The 22,033-nt window shown below is 37.2% G+C and overlaps 1 protein-coding gene across 6 annotated transcripts in view; it reads left to right on the top strand.

Annotated features, from left to right (window-relative positions):
• MVB12B (multivesicular body subunit 12B) overlaps positions 1-22,033 on the top strand; it is a 324,028-nt gene that overhangs the window by 203,845 nt on the left and 98,150 nt on the right. For 4 of the 6 annotated variants that reach the window (XM_069082725.1, XM_069082722.1, XM_069082726.1 and 1 more), the window contains one exon: positions 19,844-19,864. The exons of the other annotated variants lie outside the window; for them this stretch is intronic. In XM_069082725.1, the coding sequence (XP_068938826.1) occupies positions 19,844-19,864 (21 nt within the window). The remainder of the gene's footprint in view (positions 1-19,843; positions 19,865-22,033) is intronic. 6 annotated transcript variants of the gene reach the window in all.

The raw sequence follows: 22,033 nt of genomic DNA, 5'->3' as shown, positions 1-22,033 counted from the left end.
TTAGTTGGAAATATAAAAGGTGAAATGGTTTTGAATTTATGTGGTTCCTAGAGCAGTATTTATGCTGAGTTACTCACATCTGTGATCTCATTAATAGGTGCAAACTTTCTCCACAAGGTATAACACGGTCTTTCCACATTGTTTCTTCCTGTATTATTATGCTTGTCTGTTATCTTTCCTAAAAATCCTTCACAGAAGATCCACCCAGTGAAATGGAGGCCTTCCTCTGGTTCTTTAAAATTCAGAGATGTTAACCCTGATGTCTCTGGTCATACATGTCTTCATTAATGTAGAAGCATGTCATTGTTGCTAATAGACTGCAACCTACTTCATTCTTCACAAGCATGTCATTGTTGGTAATAGACTGCAACCTACTTCCATCCACCATTCAGTTTATCATCACCCTTTGGATCACTTGCCATTTTTGGTGTTTTTGATTTCTTAGTGTTTCCTGATTTGCTGCTCTGTGGCATTACTTGGAGAATATTTTTTAGAAGTTGGAGTTTTATCATAGAGAGCCACTTGGGGTGAACAGTAAACCATTTAGTAAACATTAAAAGTCTTTTTGTGCAAAGTCTTATGTTGGGTGTTAGTTGTCACAAAGATCCTTCATTCTAATGGAGAAGTACAAGTACACAAATAACTATGATGTAAGACCTTCTACCACCATAAATGCCCTTCTCCCATTGCCCCTTTCTCACCAAGACCCTAAGATAGGTAGGTGATAAGACCCTCCACCTCTAGGGGTGCTCTCATGCCTTTTCTTCTTCCATTGGTGCCAGACTGTGTGCAACTCATTTGACTACTCACTTAACTTGAATGAGATGGGAGTCACCAACTTTGTTTTTTCCATTGAAATGGGGGCTACCAGGCCTTATTCCCTACTTGTTTCTATGCCATCCAGACCCCAGGCACTGCCATCTGACCTACTGATGGATGCTTTGGACTCCTGGGCCCTTCCATTCACCCATCAGATGGACCTTCTTTTATGTTGTCTTTCTGGAGCTCCTTGAGAGCAAGAACTGCCTTACTTTTTTTGTTTGTATCTCTAACACTTGGCACAATGCTTGCCTCAAAATAATCCTAATAAATACTTTTTCATTCATTCAAGGGTGAGTACTGTAAGGGCAGAGAAGGCTGAACAAAATTCTTTGAAAAAATTATCGAGGGGAGAGTTTCTTTGCATCTAAGGGGAAGATATCATGAAAGATGCAGGATAGAAATTGGGCCTAAAAAGAAGGGAATAATCTTTCAAAGTATTGCTTACAATCCAAAAAGATTCTTGCCCAATCTTTCTCATACTCAATTATGGGTGCAATTCACTGTTCATCTCCAGCACCTGTCAGATAAACAAGCCAACAGACAAGAATAACTGACCTGACAAGTTATCCATCTATATACATGTTATAATCTAGGCAATATGCATCTTTCATCTAATATGTTTTTCCAGTGTAGATGGTTTTTATCTGGATTTCATTTATATCATTTGGGATTTCATAGCTTTCTGGGGCTTGATGCTGGTATTTACATGCCTTCTGTTTAAAAAAAGAGAGTACTTGAACTTCACACTCAAAAGGAAAACTTGTTTGAACTCTTCATATGTAACCCTTGTATCATAGCCAGTTATTTAACTAATAGTATTCTGTTTTCATTCTTCTCATCTTTTTCATGGAATTTAGATAGAAGATCTTAAGACAAATCCCTGTCTTGCTTTTATTCTTTTATATTTAATATTCAAATAGTCTTTTGTACAAGTGGATGAAATAACTTCATTTTTGTAGTTAAATAGAGGTATTAGGATATAACTATACCCTCTGTGTGCTCCCTCAAAGTGTCATCAGTACAACTCCAGAATTGGAAAGGACAGGGGGGTGACATGTTCCTCATCCTATTTTAACATGGTTTTGATTTCTTCTGCTAGTTCTCTGTATGTTGAAAACATTTTGTTGCGTGTAGGTTGGATAGTATGAATATTTGGTATGGTTATATCTATTAAAGTACTGTTGTTAAGTTTGTATGGGTTAGTGTTATGTCCAGGCAATTGTGAACAATAAATTTTTCTATGATAGTGTTCTACTTTCAGTACAGTTTATTAGTTAATTTCTCCAGGATATTTTGAGGTCTGCATTTGTAGTCTGGAGATTTGTTATCTTATCAGTCCAAGAAAGATGGCAGGCTTCTGATAGATAATTCTATCTATCTAGCTTTGATTTCAGGATGCCAGCAAGTCTCTTAATACATCCAATCATAGCCTTCTTTTGGTATCGTTATGCTCAGTGTATCTTGCCTACAAAAGTATTTGTAGGTCTCACTTTCATCCATTGGTTCATTTTAACTTCTGGATTCAAGCTTGAAACCTTCAGTCTGAAACCTTCAAACATCTTTCCTTGGTGTATGTTAAGAATTTTATACTTATCAAATCCAGATAATATTTTGATATTATTGGATAAAGATTCCATGATATGAAGGAGGTGTTTGACACATTTTTGGTGGAATAATAATAGTTTGATACAATTTATGTATATCAAGTGATTGATAGCATGTTTTGGTTCAATTCCTCTTTAATTTGTTATGTTGTTCAAAGTTCTGTTTAGGAAAGATGATCATAGATTTAAAGCCAGGAAGAATCATAATGGGTTTATGTCTTCCTAAAAAATGTCACATTTTATATCAGTTATTATAGGCATTTTATTGATGGCATTTTTAAAATAGAGAGCAGTTTTTCATGAGTACATCAAATATTCTAGCTTTCTCACTATGCTTAGATTAGTTTTTAATATTTTCAATACATGGATAAGCCATGAGTGTATAACTGAGTCAGAGGTTTTACAGTAATCAGAAAAGGCAATATAAATGTTTTGAGATTTTTAGGCATCTTGATCAGTAACTACTAAATTGATAAGAAGTTACTTTTTGTACACTGAAACTTGCTGGCACATTTTTTTTGCTCCTTAGCCAATATATTGTTTCATTCAAGTGGTTATATATTTTCTTTGAGTAGTATAAGCTGTGAATGCTTTGTATACATAAATGCACATTTGGGCTGTATTTAGAGGAGTTGCTGGTGTTCCCTTTTGGTAATAGATATGTGATGACTTCTGTCAAGAAAATTTGGATTAGGCTTGTATTGAGAAACAGCTAAATTCATAATTCATAATCTATGTGGAAGTAGTTAAATCAAGAAATATGGATCTTATCCAACCCCATTCTTTCCCATTTTGCAGAGAAGCTAAAAGTTTAATCATTTCCTTTGATATACCTGCTCATTAATTCATCATATTAAAAGTACAATCACTTTTTGTTTTTCATTTGATCCAGTTAGCATTTTCATTTTGTTGAACTTCTTGTGACCATATAGTTGACTACAAATTTTTCACAACCTCCTTTTTTAAGGGATATCACTCAGCTCCTGCAATCAAGTATCTGGTTTTGAATTGCTTATTCTATTCGTTATCCTGCTTTGGACTCCTTGTTTTATTTTTGCTTTTACTAAATTGAGGATACTTGGAATTCCTGGTATGTTGTTATTTTCCAGATTTCTTTCCACATATTTATTTTCTTTGTTGGCTTTAATGGGGCAATAATGATCTTTTTCTTAATGATCTTTAAGGTTTCTATTGCCTGTGCTAGCTAGATATTGATTTAATCTTCTAAGACTTTTGTGCAGATCTTTAATAGTTCTTCCGATTTGTGCCTTCCATGATGGAATTTGCCATCTCTTGTTAGGGGTACTCCTCGTCAGTTACAGCTTTCCTCCCATGGTTCTTACCGTAGCAATAGTTATCACGTATACTGCTCTGTGAAGGTCCTGGAATATTTTTCTTACTTTCTGTTTGTTAAATATTTTGGGAGAGTATAATAGTTCATGATAGTTATAGCAGATGCCAACTTTCAGGAATTATTGTGATTTGGTATAATTAGTCAGTTAGTTGGATTTGTGCCATCTATGCTTTTTGGAATTCCAGTCTAACTATATCTGATTTTCAAGATATTTGAAATATTGACACTTTTTTATAATTTTTTATTGAGTATAATTTCTTGAATTTGCATTAAGTGAAGATTTTCAAGGACCTCAAAGGCTTCAACTTTTCCTTCCTTCTAGTTACTCATTTTCATCTTTTATTGCATTAAATATAGGTTTAGGAATGATTTTTTTATGATTGTCCTTCTCTGGTTGTCAGTATGATTGACTTGAAACCAAGGGTATCATTGATGAAAAGTTCTATGAAATCCTTAACTTTAACTAGTGAGATCTGTTTCCAATTTTATTGTGATTTATTATTATTAATGTTATTTTCTTTTTTAATAAAAGGTCATATTTCTATAAAACTTAAAGGTTTATAAAGTGCTTTCTTCCCAGTGACCCCTTAAGATAGTGCAAATGTGATGAACCCCATTTTGTAGATGGAGAGATCTGATTCAGAGAGTTAAAGGGACTTGCCAGTGCTAGCAAAGGTCAGAGGTAGGACTCATATCTAGGCACTTTGATGCCAGTTAGGTACAGGTTCAATTCTTCTTTGCTCTCCTGCCTCTATACAGGTGGTTATCTTATATCTATAATTCCATTGGCATAGTGTGCTCCTGGGGAGGAGACTCTCCCTACCAATACAGATTGGCAGATATTCCGTGACTTACAGTCTTAGAACAAAAGCCATTCACTAATAGATAAGTGGTCAAAGGATATGAACAAATATTTCTCAAAAGAAGAATTGTAAACTATTGACTACATGAAGGAGTGTTCCAAGTCGCTGATGAGATAAATGCAAATTAAAGCAACTCTGAGTTTCCACCTTATGTCCAGCAAACTGACAAAGATGACACTTGGAAATCGTTGATTTTGGAGGGGCTGCAAGAAGACAGGCACATTTCTACTCTCTTAGTAGATCTGTGAATTAATCAAATCATTCTAGAAAACAGTTTGGAACTGAGCAAAATAAGTAGTTAAAATGCCCTTCCACTGCTAAGCATATACCCCAAGGCAATAAAGACAGACAGAGATACTGTGAATACCAAAATATTCCTAAGCAGTGCTAATGTGATAGAAAAGAACTCAAAACAAAGTTGCCGCCCATCATTTGGGAAATGGCTAAACAAATTGTGATGTGTAAATGTAATGGAATATTATTATACTGTAAGAAATTAGACATATGAAAAATTCAGAGAAAATGGAAATACTTATATGAACTGATATAAAGGGAAGTAAGCAGAACCAGGAAAGCACAGTCCAGAATAACTTTAAAAATGTAAATAAGAGTACTAAAACAAATCAAGCATGTGCCTGAAAACGAGATGAGAAGATGCACCTGCCTCTTTTCACTGAAGAGGTGGGAGACTATGGATGTGAATGCTGTATATGCTGTCTTACATGACCAATGAGTTAGTTGATTTTGCTGAATTGCAAAAACAAAGTGTTTTTCAAGGGAAACCTTAGTGGCAGAAGGAGATGTTTTGAAATAAGTGCAATGTAAAAATGAAAGGCATTAACAAAACACTTAAAAACAAAAACATAGTCTTAGAGAGTTGCCGGGGCAGTAGAAAATTAAATGGCTTGCCCAGGGTCACAGAGCCCGGAGGAAGTGTGCTGAGGAAGGACTTGAACCCCTATCTCCCTCACTGAGGTGGACTCTATTCCTGCATGCAATGCTGCCTCTTGTCTCTATATGTAACTTTACCAAGGAGTGAAAGGGAAATAGCTAAGAATAGTGAGAGAGGGTCCTGGTAAACTACACTTCTACCCTTCCCCATTCTTCCTGCCTTTTCTCTCTCTTCCAGTATGATATAGTGAAAAGAACACTGGATTTTGAGTTTTTGAATACTTGGTATTGAAACATAGCATCATAGATCCAGAGCTGACAGTTATCTAGTCCAACTTCCTTGTTTACAAAAAGATCAGGAATCTCTGAGGACTTGAACGGTAAAGTGATCTACCCAAGGTCACACAGGCAATAACTTGCAGAGTCAGGATTAGAATCTGGGTGCTGTGACTCAGAATGCAGTACTCTTTCTATACAACATTCCCAGCTCAACTACTTACTACTGACATGACCTTGACCAAATCATTTCCTAACTCTGAATCTCAGTTTCCTCATCTATAAAATGAGGGAATTAGGAATGAATAATAGAATAGCTAGCATTTATATAGTGCTTTAAGGTTTGCAAAGCTATATACACATATGCACATGCAATGTATACATATATGTATATATACATACATATGTATGTGCATGTATATTCTCACTTGATCCTCACAATTTCCCTGTTGGGTGGGTGCTATTATTATCTCAGTTTTATATATTTGAAGATACGGAAAGAGTTTAAGTAACTTACCTAGGGTCACACAGGTAATGATGTGTCTGAGGCACTCTACCCACTCATTGTACCACCTAGTTGCCTCATGCCTAGGCCATCAGTTCTAAATCTGTGATTCTATTAGCCTGTGATCACCAAGATTCATGAGAGCTAGAAAACCTAGCTATCCTATTAAGCTACTTTATTTAATAAACACCTCTTAGGTTCTAAGTAGTCACAGTATAAAAATGTAATAAAGCATAGTCTGATAGCGAACTCCCAGAATGTAATGATTTTTCCTTGACAGTCTTCTCTGTTAAATGTGTGTGTTATCCTCTGCTGTCTGCTACATTCTCCTTTTAATATTTTTTTAAAAAATATTTTTTACAAATTATGGCTGTAACCATGTGTTGCCCCCCCGCCCCAAGTTGTCCTCAAATTAGAAGACTCCATTTTAAAGTGTCAGAGTCAGGGCATGCTTCAGAACAAGTGAAGATCTATCACTTCATTGGTTTGGCTTAGGTCTCTTCTTTGAGAGCAGCAAGAAATAGGATTTTATCGCTATTTCATAATCCTGCCTGAGCCATGTAACTCTGACATCGGACTAAGAAAGCACAAAGCAATTAAAAATAATTAATGATTTCTGAATATCAGCTTTCTCCATGCAGTTTTAATCTAGTCCTCATTTAAATGGAAGATGGACATTTAATTATCAGTATTATGAAATTCATGATTTATATATTTCATCCAGTTGGATCATTTCTGCCTCTCTCTTCTTCATATTCTTGTAAAAAAAAAGCCTTTATATTTTACACAAAAAGTAATAATTTGAAAATTCATCCGCTGCACAATAATTAGAAACATTTTCCTACTGTTTGTAATGATTACGTTATTTCCATCTTTTAATTAAGAAAAAAACCTCACCTGGAAAATTTAAAATAAACTAGATAATATAATGACTGTAAAGCATTTCAGTATCCTAAAAAGAAATCTGAGAGATTGCATCATTAGATTGTTAGAGAAATGAGGCACTTTTATCTGAAAGTTATCTAATAAACCACTAAATTCATGTTTGAGAGATACTGTATCACTGCAGTTAGTTTCTTGTGCATCTGTAGTTAGGAAATTTCTCTTCCCTTGTTTTTTCCTTTATTTGTTCATGGCATTCATTGATTCATTCAGCAAACATTTGTTGGATGCTTACTGTGTTCATTTGTGGTTGAACCAATTCTGCAAAGTTGTGTCAGGAACTAGGTCTGTGTGGCCCTGAAATTAACCAAAGAGATTTTTCTCCCCTGATTCAGAGCCACGAAAGAATGGCTTTTTCCCCCTGCTTCCTGCATTTGCAGCTCTCCTCCACAGCCTTCATCTTAATGGAGATGTTGTTGTGAGTTTATGCAACCTCTGTTTCAGACCTCCATATCCCCTTTGCACCCTGCCAAGGTTTATCAAAAGCGCCAACAACCAGAGGTGGAGGAGGTGGGGCTGGGGAGGAGGGGGTTGGAAAAGAAGAGGAGATCCATTTGGTGCAGCTACAGATAATAGCATACATGGGGAAACTCCTGAATGAAGTGAAAAATTATTTATAATAATGGTGCTCAAACAGAGGGAAAAATAAGTCATTTTAAAGGTATATAAATTTTTTATCGTTGTATATAAACAGCTACTGCTTTCCTTGTCTATCCATCTATTCTTGCCCACACTGACAACAGAATTGAGGGTAAAGGAAAAATATAATAAGAAAACCAAGAAATGAATGGGAATAGATGGGGAATTGATTGCACTGTATATTTGTATATCCTGATGGAAAAGGTGCTGTTGACAGGTGGCCAGGTTTGCTCTGTATACAACCATGTGTGCGCTGTCAGGCGCACGCAAGCAGCCTTGTTTCGATTGATGAATTGCCTGCTTTCTTGATTAAACCTTCCGTCACTTAAGAAACAAAACGCCTGTGTTTAGATGGCAGAGTGGGACGTGTCAAAAAAATCTGTCTCCTCTACCTTTGTACAGATGTTGGGCACAGACTGTAACATGTATTATTAAAATGAATGTGGCATTTACTGTGCATTATTCCTTTCCTGGGAGAAAGGACTGTAAATTATATGCTAATAATAAGCTTTATTAACCCTTTCCAAAAGCCGAAGATTTAAGAGTACAAATATTCCTGTAGGCTTGGCTAATTGGGTGTGCTTTAATACCATGGTAGCTATGTCATTGAAGTTAATAAACAGTATGTTCCTAGCAAATATGCAGCTGCCCCTTTGGGAATTTTACCTCCAGGAGGTTTTCTGCTGTGTAAGTTCCAAAAAGACATAAACCTTTGGAATTACAAGACACTTCACAGACAGAGACCCTAAAACATTGAGTTGGGGACCCATATCATTAGAATATAGGATTGCAGAATTGTGACATAATCACTGAAACTGAGTTTGAAGGCATTTCAGAGGTCATCTAGTCTAAACCATAGTCAAACAGATCTGCCTTCCCAAAATATCCCTGAAAGCAAATCACCTATTCTGCATGGGACTTCATTTCCTCAACTGTAAAATGAGCAGTCTGTGATTCTATAAATGGGTGTCCAGCTTCTGCTTGAAGACCTTCTGTGATGAAAAATGGATTCCCAAGATAGCCTCTTCTACTTGCAAATAGTTCTCATTGTTAGCAAATTCTTCTTTAAATAAATCTCAGATGTACCCACCTGTAACTCCCCATGCCTCCATTGTTCTTATGTATTTTTTCCCTAGGTCTAAACCACATTATAGCCCTTCAGATACTTGAACATTTAGATCACATTTCCCTTAAGACTTTTTAAAAATTCAGGCTCTCGCCATACACTGTGTGCCAACCCTCCCTAACCCATAAGGGTGATAGCAGTGACAACACTAGTCTCTTTTATTCAGTAAGCCTAAATTGTCACTGGATTAATAGGAGAGATGCCTTTTTCCTAGGCTAAGCTCTTTGGCTGCCAGGAATTAAGGCTTTAGTACCTCGTACCAGTGAGAACTACTTGACTACTTGGGTCTACAGGGGTGGGGAACCTTTGACTTCGAGGCCACAGGTAGCCATCTTGGTCGTTAAGTGCAGCCCTTTGACTGAATCCAGACTTCATAGAACAAATCCCCTTCATAAAAGAATTTGTTCTGTAAAACTTGGACTCCGTCCAAAGGCTGTACCCAAGGACCTAGAAGGCTCCACAGGTTCCCTGCCCCTGGGACTTTGCTATTTTTCATTTTACCTACTTGTTAACATCCCGTAATTGTGGCATGTCTCCTTTACCAAGATTCTCTCTTGATGTATAGGAAACATTTCTTTTACAGCCCTTGAAAACCAGAGTTTGGAATGCAAAAGAAAGTCCCAGGGTTCAAGTTGCCCACACAGAAGCCCTGTGTTCCAGTTCCAGCTCTGACATTTACTGTGGGACCGTGGTCAAATCAGTTAGCCTCTCAAGCCAGGTGACCCATCAGTAAAATGAGAATGATAGTTGTACAGCCAACATTCTAATATTATGAGCAACCCTCTTTATAAAGTGTCCAGAGTTAAGTGACTGACAGGGTTTTCTGGAAGAAGATGAATCTCATAGATTAGGTTGGGGTGGGGCATACCCTAATTTACAATGCGATTAAACTACATAGAACCCTTAAAATTAATATTTAATTTGTAGAGTTGGGCAATTTTTTTGACCTTTTTAACTTTAATGTTTTATCCTCTACTTTTGTTTCAACCTTTTCGATCTTATTACATATTATTCCCCCTTCATATGCTATATGCTATAACCGAATGAACTACTTTCTTCCCCTTTGCGCATCCCCCTCAAGTGTACACTGTTTCTGGCCTACAAGCCTTTGTCCATCCTAGGTCCTTTGCCTAAAACGTTCCTTCTCTCCTTCGCCACTTCAATGCCTACCCATCCTTTAAAACCCAATACCACTATCACCTCCTTTAGGAATTTTTTTTTTGCTGTACTTTTTTCCTATCTAATCCTTTGGTAACTTTCTAATGTGCTTATATTTATTCATTTATTAATTAAGCATTGATTAAGTTTGTAGTGTGTGTTAGGTGCTTTGGATATAAAAGTGAAAATGAAACAGCCCCTTCCTTTAGGGAGACTATACTCTATTGGAGGAGAAATAGCAAGCACCCATATTGAAGGAGGCAGTGTGGTATAGCAGAAAATACGCTGAATGTGAAGTCAGAGGACTTGGGTTCAAATCCTTTTCCGGATACTGCTTGTGTATCTTTGGGCAAGTCATCTAACTTCTTTAAGTTTCAGATTCAAGTATAAAAAAGCAGGTTGGGTAGATAACCTCCAAGATCTCTTTTAGCTGTAATTTCATGAGCCTTTGAAGTAAATGCTAAATATATGCAAAGTCTTTTTTCCAGGTGGAGGGTACTAGCAGGTGGGGGTTGTTCATAGTAGGTATCATCCAGAAGATGGCACTTGAACTGAGCCTTCATGAGGCTTGGTCTGTCTTTCACCCTCCCCTTGGTTTGTGGACTCGGGGCATTTGATTCTGAATGCATGTCATCTTGTCAGACCTTAGAAGCTGGGTAAAGTCAGGCCTGGTTAGTGCCTGTATGGAAACCTGCCTGGCAGTACTTAGTGCCATTGGGGCAGTCTGGTCTACTGCATGGTTTCTTAAGCTTTTTCCACTTGAGACCCTTTCCATGCTTCTTAAACTGTGGGTCGTGACACACGGCTAGACTTAGTCAAGAAGACCTGGGTTCAGATCCTATCCCAAAATAATGTGACCCTGGCTAAGTCACAGCCTCTCAGTGCTGGTTTTCTCATCTCTAAAATATGAGGAGTAAACTCATTGACCTGTTAGGTCTCTTTCACCTTCAAATCTGTGATCCATATGATTTTGCCATATCCAAAAATATATTACCTTCAGCACTGTGCTCTTCTTACAACAAGAACTTAAACATTGAACTACTTGTCTTCTGTGTAATCAAAATTAGAGATTACTCTTTTACAAGGTTATTACCTTAAAAGTCAGGTTTTATCCTAATGAAAAAAAATTATATTTGCAAGGAAATACTTTAGAGCTCTTTTAGAGATAAAGAATGACCTTTCACATTATGTTGTTACCCCACATCTGGTTTTTAAACAAAAGTATCAGAATTTAGAGCACCTTAATATAATAGGTTTTGCATCCTACTGAAATATACCTCCCATCATGGTCATCGTCTTCTCTATGTAAGAGAAATCTTTCTGGGTTTCTTCAGACATTTTCAGCTGCTTTTATAAAGTTTTCAGACACTTTTGGGTGCGGGAGAAACACAGAGGATATTGCTCTCAGGACTTGGAGTAGTTTAGGAGTTGTTTCACCCAAGCCAGTTAACTATGGGCAGTTTACATTAAATAAAACTCTTCTCCTTTTAGGAGTAAAATGTCAGTTGAAGGGGGGAAATTATGCAAATAAATATGGTAACTTATTTAGATTAAGCACATTTGGGAGGAGTAATCACTTCTGCTTTTATTAAAATGGATCAAGTTAATATAATTATTTCCATTGGATATGCATACAGCATCTCAAGCTGTATGGGTTCCATAACTTTTGAATATGTCTCTTTTCCTCCCATTGTGTGGTTCATAGTTAAATATAAGCTTTAAACATATAAAAATAAGTGAATTTGGGAAAAATTATGCCAGAATTAAAACTGTCCTAAAGGTCACAATGTTACTCAAGAGTATTGGTACCAAAATGATTGGAACCACATTTTCCTTGGTCCCTGCTATGGGATGGTCTGATGGATGAAAGTGCTTTGTAGCAAGGGCTTATTATAGAGCTTTGTAACTGAAGGCTGGTGCATGAGCTTATACCAGTTCTGCCCTGGTGCACAGAATCTCATATTCAAAGGAATCTTAGGAAGTGCGTGTTGTTAAAATATATGACATGGGCTGTGAGCTTGGGAAGGGATCTACGACATGATCTAGCACAACCTCTCTGCATCCTCATCGCTAAGTCATCTAGTACATGAAGTGTACATAGTTACAATGAAGTCAAATTTACATGATGCTTCAAAATTTTTTTAATTATGTATTTATTCATTTCATAACTTGGGGATTTGTATCTGTAGTGTTAATTGATTCAAATAAGTTTAAAAATCTTTCTTAAGTTCTTAACAAATGTTGCAAGGCATTTTGCTAGAGGTCAGGGCTTCAAAAATTTAACTCGTGCCCTCAAAGAGGTTACATTCTCCTGGTTGAAACCAAAAATAATCCTTAAAAATACTACCAATTCTTTACCTTCTCCAGGCCTGTCCAAATGGTGGCACTTAATTACCTACTCAAGGCAAAAATCTTATTGACAGATTTTTAGAAAAAGCAAAAACAAAACCCTCAGGTTTTATTTGGAAACTTTTTACAGATTCACTGAATAATAGAACTGGAAGGAGAAATCATCTAGACCCCTCATTTTGCAGACAGGAAACTGAACCGCAGGGAGGTGAAATCACTTGCCTAGGTCACATAGATAATTAATAACAGAACTTGGACCAAAGTCCAGCTGGTTTGATGCCTAGCCCAACGTTCTTTCCCTTAAACATCGTGAATTTGAATATAAAAAAGATGTGTATGTATGTGTATGTATTAAACATATATGTATATATGTATGTGTATATATATACATGTGTGTATGTATGTATTTAAGGAGATTGCATCATCTAGAGCCTAAATCCATTCATTGCTTATGTCATTAACATTGCATTATTAATAGTTATATGTGTTTCGTGAGCATTTGTTTTTCATAAATACATGTATTTTTATTCTTGAACACTAAAGCAGCTTCTCTCCCTCCTTTTCCCCCAAATAAATGGAGGGTAAAGGTCTTAACCTGTTTACATTAAAAAGCATTCAGTGGTGAAGGCTGGAATATATTTATCACATATCCCTGAAGAAGAGACTCATTATTCTGCAGATTTGTCTTACAATTGTCCATAAGACAATGAATGATGCAGAGCTCTCTTCCAAGGTTGAGATCCTTTGTTGAAGAACTGTTTTTCATGCCTGACTCATTTTATAACTTGAGATCCAGCGATCCCCTGGTAAAGCTACATCCATAATTTTGAATGAGTATAATACTTACCATTTTGACCCCCAACATTATTTCTGGCCTTGTACCTAGAAGTACTTAAAAGGTTGCTATCTAGTGGTAGTAAATATACTCAGGTTTATGTTTTACTTTAATTTTTTTTGCTTAGAAATATTCTCCAATACCAATAAAGTATCTGTTTTGCTTGTATCAAAAGCTCCTGTTTTTTTTATTTACTGTTGTTTGCTTATTTCATTTTTAAAGAACATAGAGCCATCCCTTCCCCTAGAAATAGACACAGCTTCAAGTGTAGTCTGGTGAAGGCAGAGTAGTCCCAAGTAGGACTGTAGAATTTGGAGCTAGAAGACACTTTAGGGTTCATGTGATCCAACCCCCCCCATTTACATATATGGAAATAGAAATGATAGGAAACGAAGTGAATTGTCCAGTGTTACACTGTCATGCCGTTAAATCGTTTATGCAGTCATTTTCCAGAAAGGTTTAGCGGTGGTATACTTCCACCCTTTTAATATAATTTTCATTTATTCAACAAATAGCATCATTCATGATAATGATAACTGACATTTCTATAGAACTTTTAGGTTTACAAAATGCTTTAGGTACCGACTAAGCTAGAGATACAAAATAATATGATGATGTCCCTGCCCTCAAGAGTCATATAAATACTGTGGTAGAAGGAAATAAGACATTGGAAAAGGCTGCTGGATTTGAAGTCAAAACCCATGGCTTCCAGTGCCAGTTCTGCTACTGACCACCCATGGGACTTTGCACAAGTCACTTTAACCCTCTGGGCCTCAGTTGTCTTATCAGTAAAACAAGGAAACAAGGCACTTGGACTACATAATTTCCAAGGTCCCTTTTAGTTCTGCAGCCATGATTTTAGAAGGGGAAGGAAAGGGTGAAAACATTTGTTAGTGCCTGCTATGTACCAGTCACTATGCTAAGTGCTTTGCAAATATTATCTTATTTGGTTTGATCCTTATAACTACCCTGTGAGGTAGGTACAGCTATTAACTTCATTTCACAGTTGAGTAAACTGAGGCAGTAAAAAGTTAAGTGACCTACCTCAGAATCACGCAAATAGTACATAATTGAGGCTGGATTTGAACTTAGGTATTGCTCATTTTAGACCCAACACTATCCACCACGCTATTGAGTTGCTTCTGTGATACACAAATGCATAAAGGATCTGCGATTTTGTCAGTGTGCAGCAACTTCTGCTTGAGAGAGAGAGAGAGAGAGAGAGAGAGAGAGAGAGAGAGTGTGTGTGTGTGTGTGTTTTTCCTAGGGTCAGACCGTTGTAAATGTCAGAAGTAGGCTTTGAACTTGCACCTTCCCAGTCCATCAGGTCCTACTGCCCCCATCTCTCATGTAAACTAGAATGCCATTCAGTCTATAATCTATACATTATAGTCTCATAAGTGTTCATAAGCACTCTGAGAGCGGGGTCCTTACCTGACTGTTACTGTATATGACAGTGCTCTGTGTATTCTAAGTGCTTGCTCTGTCTTTAGAGATGGAATTGCAGAGGCATGGAGATAAAGCATTCAGAAGAGATATTGAAGGGATGGCAAGTCGTTCATTTTCTCTAGAATAAGGAAGCCATAAGGAGCATGAAATAAGGGTAGAAAGGTGGGTTGGAGACAGAATGTAGAGGAGATTAGACTTTTCAGAGAAATAGTGGCAGCATTCATGTGGTAAGAAAGTAATGATACGGGGAAGGGGAGTACACATTAACAGCCTTTACATAATTTTGACTTGTTGTTCTGCCCTGTTGGGGAGCAGAATCAATTGTTCTGTGACAGTAGTATGGTAAAGTAGAAAGGAGATCCTAGCTATAGCCCTGGGAGGAACCTTCAAGGCCAGTAAGTCCAATCTCCTCTTTTTTTACAGATGGTAAACCTGAGACCTAAAGAGATGAAGTGACTTGCTCAAGAGCACATAGCTAGTAAGTGGCAGAACTGGAATTTGAACCCAGGTCCCTGAGACTAAATCCAACACATTTGTCATCCTCCTTCAGAAGCATGTGACTTCTGAGTCTGGAGACCAAGGACAGAATGCAAGTTCTGCTGCTTACTAGCTGGGGGGCTATGGTACTAAATTCTTGCTTCTGTGAAATGGGATAATGACATTCATACCTCTGTGGTGAGGTAGGCGTGAGACTGTTGTGAGAAAAGCATTTTCTAATTCTCAGAGCAATAGAGAAACGGGAGTCATTGGTGTAATTATTACTTCCTGAAAAGAAGATTCATTTTAAAACATTTGGTGTAGGTTATTAGTTTTCAATGTAATTTGACCAAATTAAGTTATATGACCTTATTTATTATCTCCCCTTAAACTTCAACTGTAATATACTATTTTTATATTGCCTACTATGTGTGCAGCAAGTGTAGAGTAGGTCTGCAACGTGGGAATAGAAAGAACACAAAACTTAAGATTCTGAAAGTAGACCTGGGGTGGAATCTATGTAAATTTGGGCAAATCACTCGTATTTTCTGGGCCCCAGTTGCCTCATATGTAAAACTGAGTGTTTTGAACTCACGATCTCTAAATTCCATCCTAATGCTAAAATTCTGATTATATTTTTTCCCAATTAGCCTTTAGCATGTTTTTCTCCCTTTGGTTTGGGTTTATTTCCTTACTGCAGATACTTTAAATCTCTCTCCCCAACCTACCCTTTAGAAAAATGTTCACTCTTTAAAGCATTATCTTGAACAGTATTAGGAGGTGTAGCTTAACTAACCAGCCCAAAAATCAGCTATCAACTGCATGTTCTACTCCCTCCCAGGCCGATCTCTAATGCCAGCTCAATTCATGGGATGCATCAGCATGTGGGGTGCACCAAGCAGAGAAAGGCATCCCTTTGTCATTTGCTTTCTTGAGCTTTTGAGACAAGAACTAAATAACTTTATTACATTTTCATAGTCTTGTGGTAAGATGCTTACTTTTTCAAAATGTAAGGTTATCAATGCTAGGGGCTTGCTACTTATCTTCAATATACATTTTCTTTAAAAGATATTGTTATCTTTTATTTGGATGTAATGAGGACAGACATTTTAATCAGAGGTTAGTCATTTATTTTTGCAAACTATTGTTTTGATTCATCATTTTTGCAGATAATTAAATGGTTCAGTTGGCACAGTGCATCTACTTTATTAAAACAGGTAATTTTGAAAAAAGAAGGAGATGCTATTTTTTGGATCACTGCACAAGAATTGCTTTTATCTTCATCTTTGAACATAGTTTCTGGGTATTTTGTAAGAATCCCCTCTCGTGTTCATGTGTATTAGTGTGCTTTCTGGTCTGGGAGGGAGGCAGGCCTCTGGTGGCTGGGATGTTCACCAGTGAGCTATTTGGAAGATGAGAAGAGAAAGTAAATTCTGTGTCGATAGCTCTCGGATTTTAATTGGAATGGGAAAGGGAGTCTACAAGTTATGAACTTTGCAGTGCAGCCGTTCTTGCACTGAAAACAGACTAATTGTAGCCCTCTCGGTGGGTGGAGTTTAAAAGTCAATTACTGCTTGTCCTATTATAATTTACACTCCTAGGATTTGAAAAAGTCTGTCATTTTCTATAAAAACGAAAAGGTTACATATATTAGCTTGAGTGTACATGCGCCTTTTCATTTGTAAATGCTTCAGCTACATGCACTTATATCTGCAACATGTAGGTGCGTGTGTATATATTATATGTGAGCAATATCACTTATGAAGTATAACCTTTAAGGCTTGGTTCTTTAAGTACATAATAGGTTAGAGCATATTCCATTGTCTGCTGGTTTCTTTCTACCCAGGGACTTAGCGTTTCCTCCAGAATCTTGTAACTGAATGTAAGCAATACCTCACTTATGGGTTAGGTGTCAGTAACAGTGTCGTCACGGAGCTTCAAGGACTACTTAAAAAAAAATAGATCATTTTTGTCTTGTTTGGTTGTTGTTTTTTTTACTTTTATATATATTTTTTCATATGTCCCAAATCAATTAATTTTCCCCCTTAAAAAAAAGATTTATTTAGAAGTATTAATTAAAACTTGGGAAGCCTTTTTTTTTTTTTTCCTGAGCTGTGTATAACTCTAAAAGCACAATTTATAACATGGCTTCTGCCCTTTTCCACAGAGAACTCGCTCCCTGGTAAAACACTAACCTTCAGTGTTTGTGTAAGTATGAAATGGATATTCTTTTGTGTCCTTCAGCTACCAGGATAACCCATGTTGTGTGAGTCTTCCCTCTTCCCTACACCCCTCCCTCCCCACCAATATTCATATTGTTTTTCAGGTGAATTGCCTGTCTGACAAGTTCAGCCGTGTAGACAAGTGGTTCTGTATTTGTTTTGCTGGTGTGAGTCCCATAGTTTAATTTTTAAAAATAGGAAGCTGCTGTGTAGTTTGGATATTTAAACAGTTATTAACCAAATGACAATTAACAGATTGCATAGACAGATTCTCTTTTGAAAATCTCTGAAATGGAGTACAGTTTGCAGAACTATCCCAGTCTAGTAATGACAATGAATTTTGATTTCCCGGAACTGATATTAGACTCCTTATTAAACTATGTGCATCTGCTTTTAATTTACTCCAAATAATTGGAAAATGCAATGAAGCTTTCCAATTAAAACCCGGCTTTATGCTGTTTAATAATACCCCCATAATATTATAGCTTATGAAGTGACAGGTGAGTCGGTGTATGAATAAAACATAAAGGCAGCAATAAGGGACAGAAAACCGGAGACAGTTGTTGGAGATTTTAAATGCTGGATGTAATTTGCATATATTAATCTCTTCTTTTCAGCCTTATCAGGCGTTCTTCAGTATTTGAAGTTAAAATAGCGTTGACAGGCGGGAGTACGCTTAGTTTTTTCAAGGATTTATTACTTGTATAATTTCTGATCTTTAATAAGCAGATATGACTGATCCTCATAGTTCTATAGAAATCGGTTAATTGTTCCAGATGGCGTGTACTGATTATGCAAAATTACTTTTCACACCATTTTTTTTGTGTGTGTGATGGAGTTTGGAGTAAAATTAAATTTTTTTATAGCCTTCTTATCATGCTGTTTTACAGTGGTTTCTGCACAGAAGTTGAATTTAATCTACTATATTCCATTGACCGGCATAGTTATTCTAATGTAGCATTTTGTGATTTGACAAAGAATAATAGAACACATTGCTCATTGTTCGTTACTGTGCCCCTAATAAAAAGAAGCTCGCGTGCGAAAACTTGGCTGTTATTTATGAAGAATGCCTAATTCACGCAGTTAAAAAGGCAAAATTGTGACTGCGAAATGGTCTCTTTTTGGAGGGGAAGAGAATATCTGGGCAGAACAAATGGAAATAGCCTTTGTTGCTACAGCTTTCACACACTAAAGAAGGATCCTTCTTTTAATAATGAATATGGTTAGGTTGTGTTACTTTATTGTCCTTAAAAAAAAAAAAGCCATGCAACACAATTGTGTCCTATTAAGGAAGGAAGGTATAGTACTGGCTCACTTACTGTGATTTACATAATCTTCAGAGCAAAATCTTCAACTAAAGAATAGCATTCATAAAAGGTATCTACTTTGTTTTAAGCAAAAAGCTATTGATTTGTGTCATATTAACCCCCCCAAAAAAAAAACCCTCTTCTTAAGAGACTTTGATAGTGATTTGTTTTTTAAAATTACCTAAATTGTCAATTTATCCAGAAGTGCCTTATTCTGGTGTCACATCGGAATCCAGCTTGCTCTTGTCCCCAGCGTGACGTTAATCTGGTTTTGTCCTTGTCCTTTTTAATATAACATTCTCTCCGTTGATAATTCAGCTGGTAGCAAGATAGGAAGTGCTAGGCAGCCCAGGCCCAAGATGTGATCGTAGAACTCTTTGCACCTTGGCATTGAGGTCATCAAATATCGGGGCTTCTACAGATAAATATAATTATGTGTATGTGTGTGTGTATATGTATGTATGTATGTGTACATACACATACACAAATACACACACACCTCAACTTAATCTATAGGCCCTTGTTAAATTCTTTGTAGAATTTCTGCTACTTTGCTCTTTGCATCAGACATCAGGGCATGGGCAGTAGTTGTCTTCATGGTGTTGCATTTGTTTACGTTTATTGTGACCACTTCGAGGCCAGATAACCAGATGTCCCCTGAAATATGTAGTGTAAAAAGCCCTGGGTTCGGGGTCAGAAAGGGACCTTGGTTTGAATCTTGGCTCTGCCGTTTGCTGCCTGCATGACCCCCGAGTCACTTCCCCCATTTGGTTTTATGAAATAATCTTTAAGGTCCCATCTAGCCTTCAGTTCTGTGAGTCTCTGATCTTGATCTCCCTTTGATGGTAACAGCCACTCCTAGAAGCAGGAACAGAGAAAAGACTATTCTGTTGTAGCAGAGAGTCTGAAAAGATTCATATTTTCCTTTTCAGCATCGTCTGCTTATACAGTATATCAAATACAACAGGAGTTATTTGAAAAGTATTTCTGGGGTTTAACTATATCCTCTCTGATTTGTTTTCAGAAGACAACAGCACGCACCCAGGTATCACATGGTTTTGGTAGCCTCAGTCTGTGTGTGTATGTGCATGCATGCATGGGTGTGTGAGTGTGTGTGTGCTTACATCTCACTCCAGTACCTCCAGAGAGCTTTACTTTCAGCAAGATAGGAGGGAAATATTTCCCCTACCAAGACCAATCCTACCCCTTTTGCATCTTGGTAGACTGTTCATTATGAGAGAACTTGACCAAAATAATTTATCTTGTTGCCAGTCTTCTGATGATGGGACGCTCCTCACTTAGCAAGACTTGTCCTCAGATGGCAGACATACAGTCTGTTCCCAGGCTGTCCTCAAAACCTTTACTGTTTGCTCCAGTAAGTAGAGTCTTCAAAAACTCAGGGTCACCTCCTTGTCACTATGAGGCACAGGAAGAGGAAGGCAGTAGAATTTTTACATGAATAAAAAGCCCCCAGAAACACATGCAAATATAGGTTTGCACCCCTTACCCCTTATTTCCATATCTACAATAATGTACCCTTAGTATACTTATGTTTTCCATTCTGCAAACATTGCATGTGCTTGCTTTTTTATTTGAATAGACCTGAAAAGGATTTGGGTTTGTTTAAACAGCTCTGTTTATCCAACCCCTTATGGAGTAAAACGTTCTTTTATCTCCCTCCCAGTGACACTTATTGTGCTTCATACAGGGCAGAGGAAGACCTCCTCAGGTGAATCCAGCCACTGGATGACCATGCATGGGCCACAGACATGCATGAAGTATGTAGTGTGCCACCCACAGAGGGAGAGACAGAAGGAAACCCAGGTCCAGTTTGAGACTCACACACTGTTCCCAGTTCCTCAGGCAACCTTTTTCCTCTCTGTTCCACCTGTTAATCTTATACATTCCTTTAAGCTCAACACTTCCAGGAAACCTTGCCTATTTTTTTACCCCGCCACCCTCCTTCCGTTTCAGTAAATAATTATTTTCCCATACCCAGGACCTACCTAACCCAGCCCTTTGCTCTCTCTTACACTTTTATATTTCTGTTAATTTGCATTATATTTTATATATCCTATTCTTCTATAAGACTCTAAACTCCAAGAGGGCAGGGACTCTGTTTTATCTAAACAGAATATATCCCCCAGCTTTGTTCTGTATACAGTGGGCACTTAAGAAGTACTTATTAAATTTAATATGTGGAAAATGAAACTTTTGTCATTAGAAATGGCCTGTATAACTTTTTTGTTGTTAAACTGTATTATTTATCTGGCTAGTTCTTTGAAAAGTTTAATAGCAAGATAAATGTATTGGCCTTATTAGAGTGATAAATTAAGGTTTTCAATTAAACAGAACATGTAGAAAAATGACTCATGGCCTTGAGCACTCTTAGCACACACAGAACTAGCCAAAAAACTGTATTTAATTTAAATCTCAGAGCACTTCAAAAGCTTGGAGACCTTATACCTCATCTTGTTCACTCGGAATATATTTTTGTGTATATTAAAATGATGTAAAAGAGAAAATGTATGTCAGAAATGATTAGAAAATATTTGTTCTAATGTAGTAATAATTTGGTTGTAATGCTTTTCATCAGTATAGCTTAAGGCTACATTAAGTGGACAGACTTTATATGGACTCTCTAATTTTAATCTTCAAAATGCTATCTAATGTCTCATTAAGACTTGCATATAATGTATCTTAAGTACAGTCATTAAATATAGTTTAGGGAGATTTATGTTCAGATATTGCTTAAAGATGTTTTAATAGGCCCATTTACTCTGATGATATTAATGAGCTCTTAATACAGGCTAAGCTTCGAAAACTTGTGGTAGAGACTCTGGCTGAGGACAACAACTTGGAATCCATGTCTGATTTGGAGGAGCCCCCTGGGATCAGTGGATCTAAAGATGGATCCTGCTGACACGGCTGGAGGCAGTCAGGAAGCCCCAGAATACTTTGTCTAGACCCCTCCCTTGCCTTTGTCCTGTTCAACATTGTGCCTCAGTTTCATACCTGTTCGGTTTGTTGAGGAAGCATGAAACAGTGGAAGAGGTTTTGAGTTCCAGGTCTTCGTCGTAGTTGTATGACTGTGAACGTAACAAATCACTTTTCTGGCTGTAAAACGAGGGAGCTGGACTGGATGAGACCCCAGCCATGTTCCAGTCATAGAGTTCTATGTTCCAAACTCCCTTTACTTTATAAGGCCCTTGGA

The sequence above is a fragment of the Petaurus breviceps genome, unplaced genomic scaffold (assembly GCF_028583685.1).
Source record: "Petaurus breviceps papuanus isolate PSGF00001 unplaced genomic scaffold, PetGlider_PUasm1.0 171, whole genome shotgun sequence".
Lineage (NCBI taxonomy): Eukaryota > Metazoa > Chordata > Mammalia > Diprotodontia > Petauridae > Petaurus > Petaurus breviceps.
This window is presented reverse-complemented; position numbering and strand designations above follow the sequence as displayed.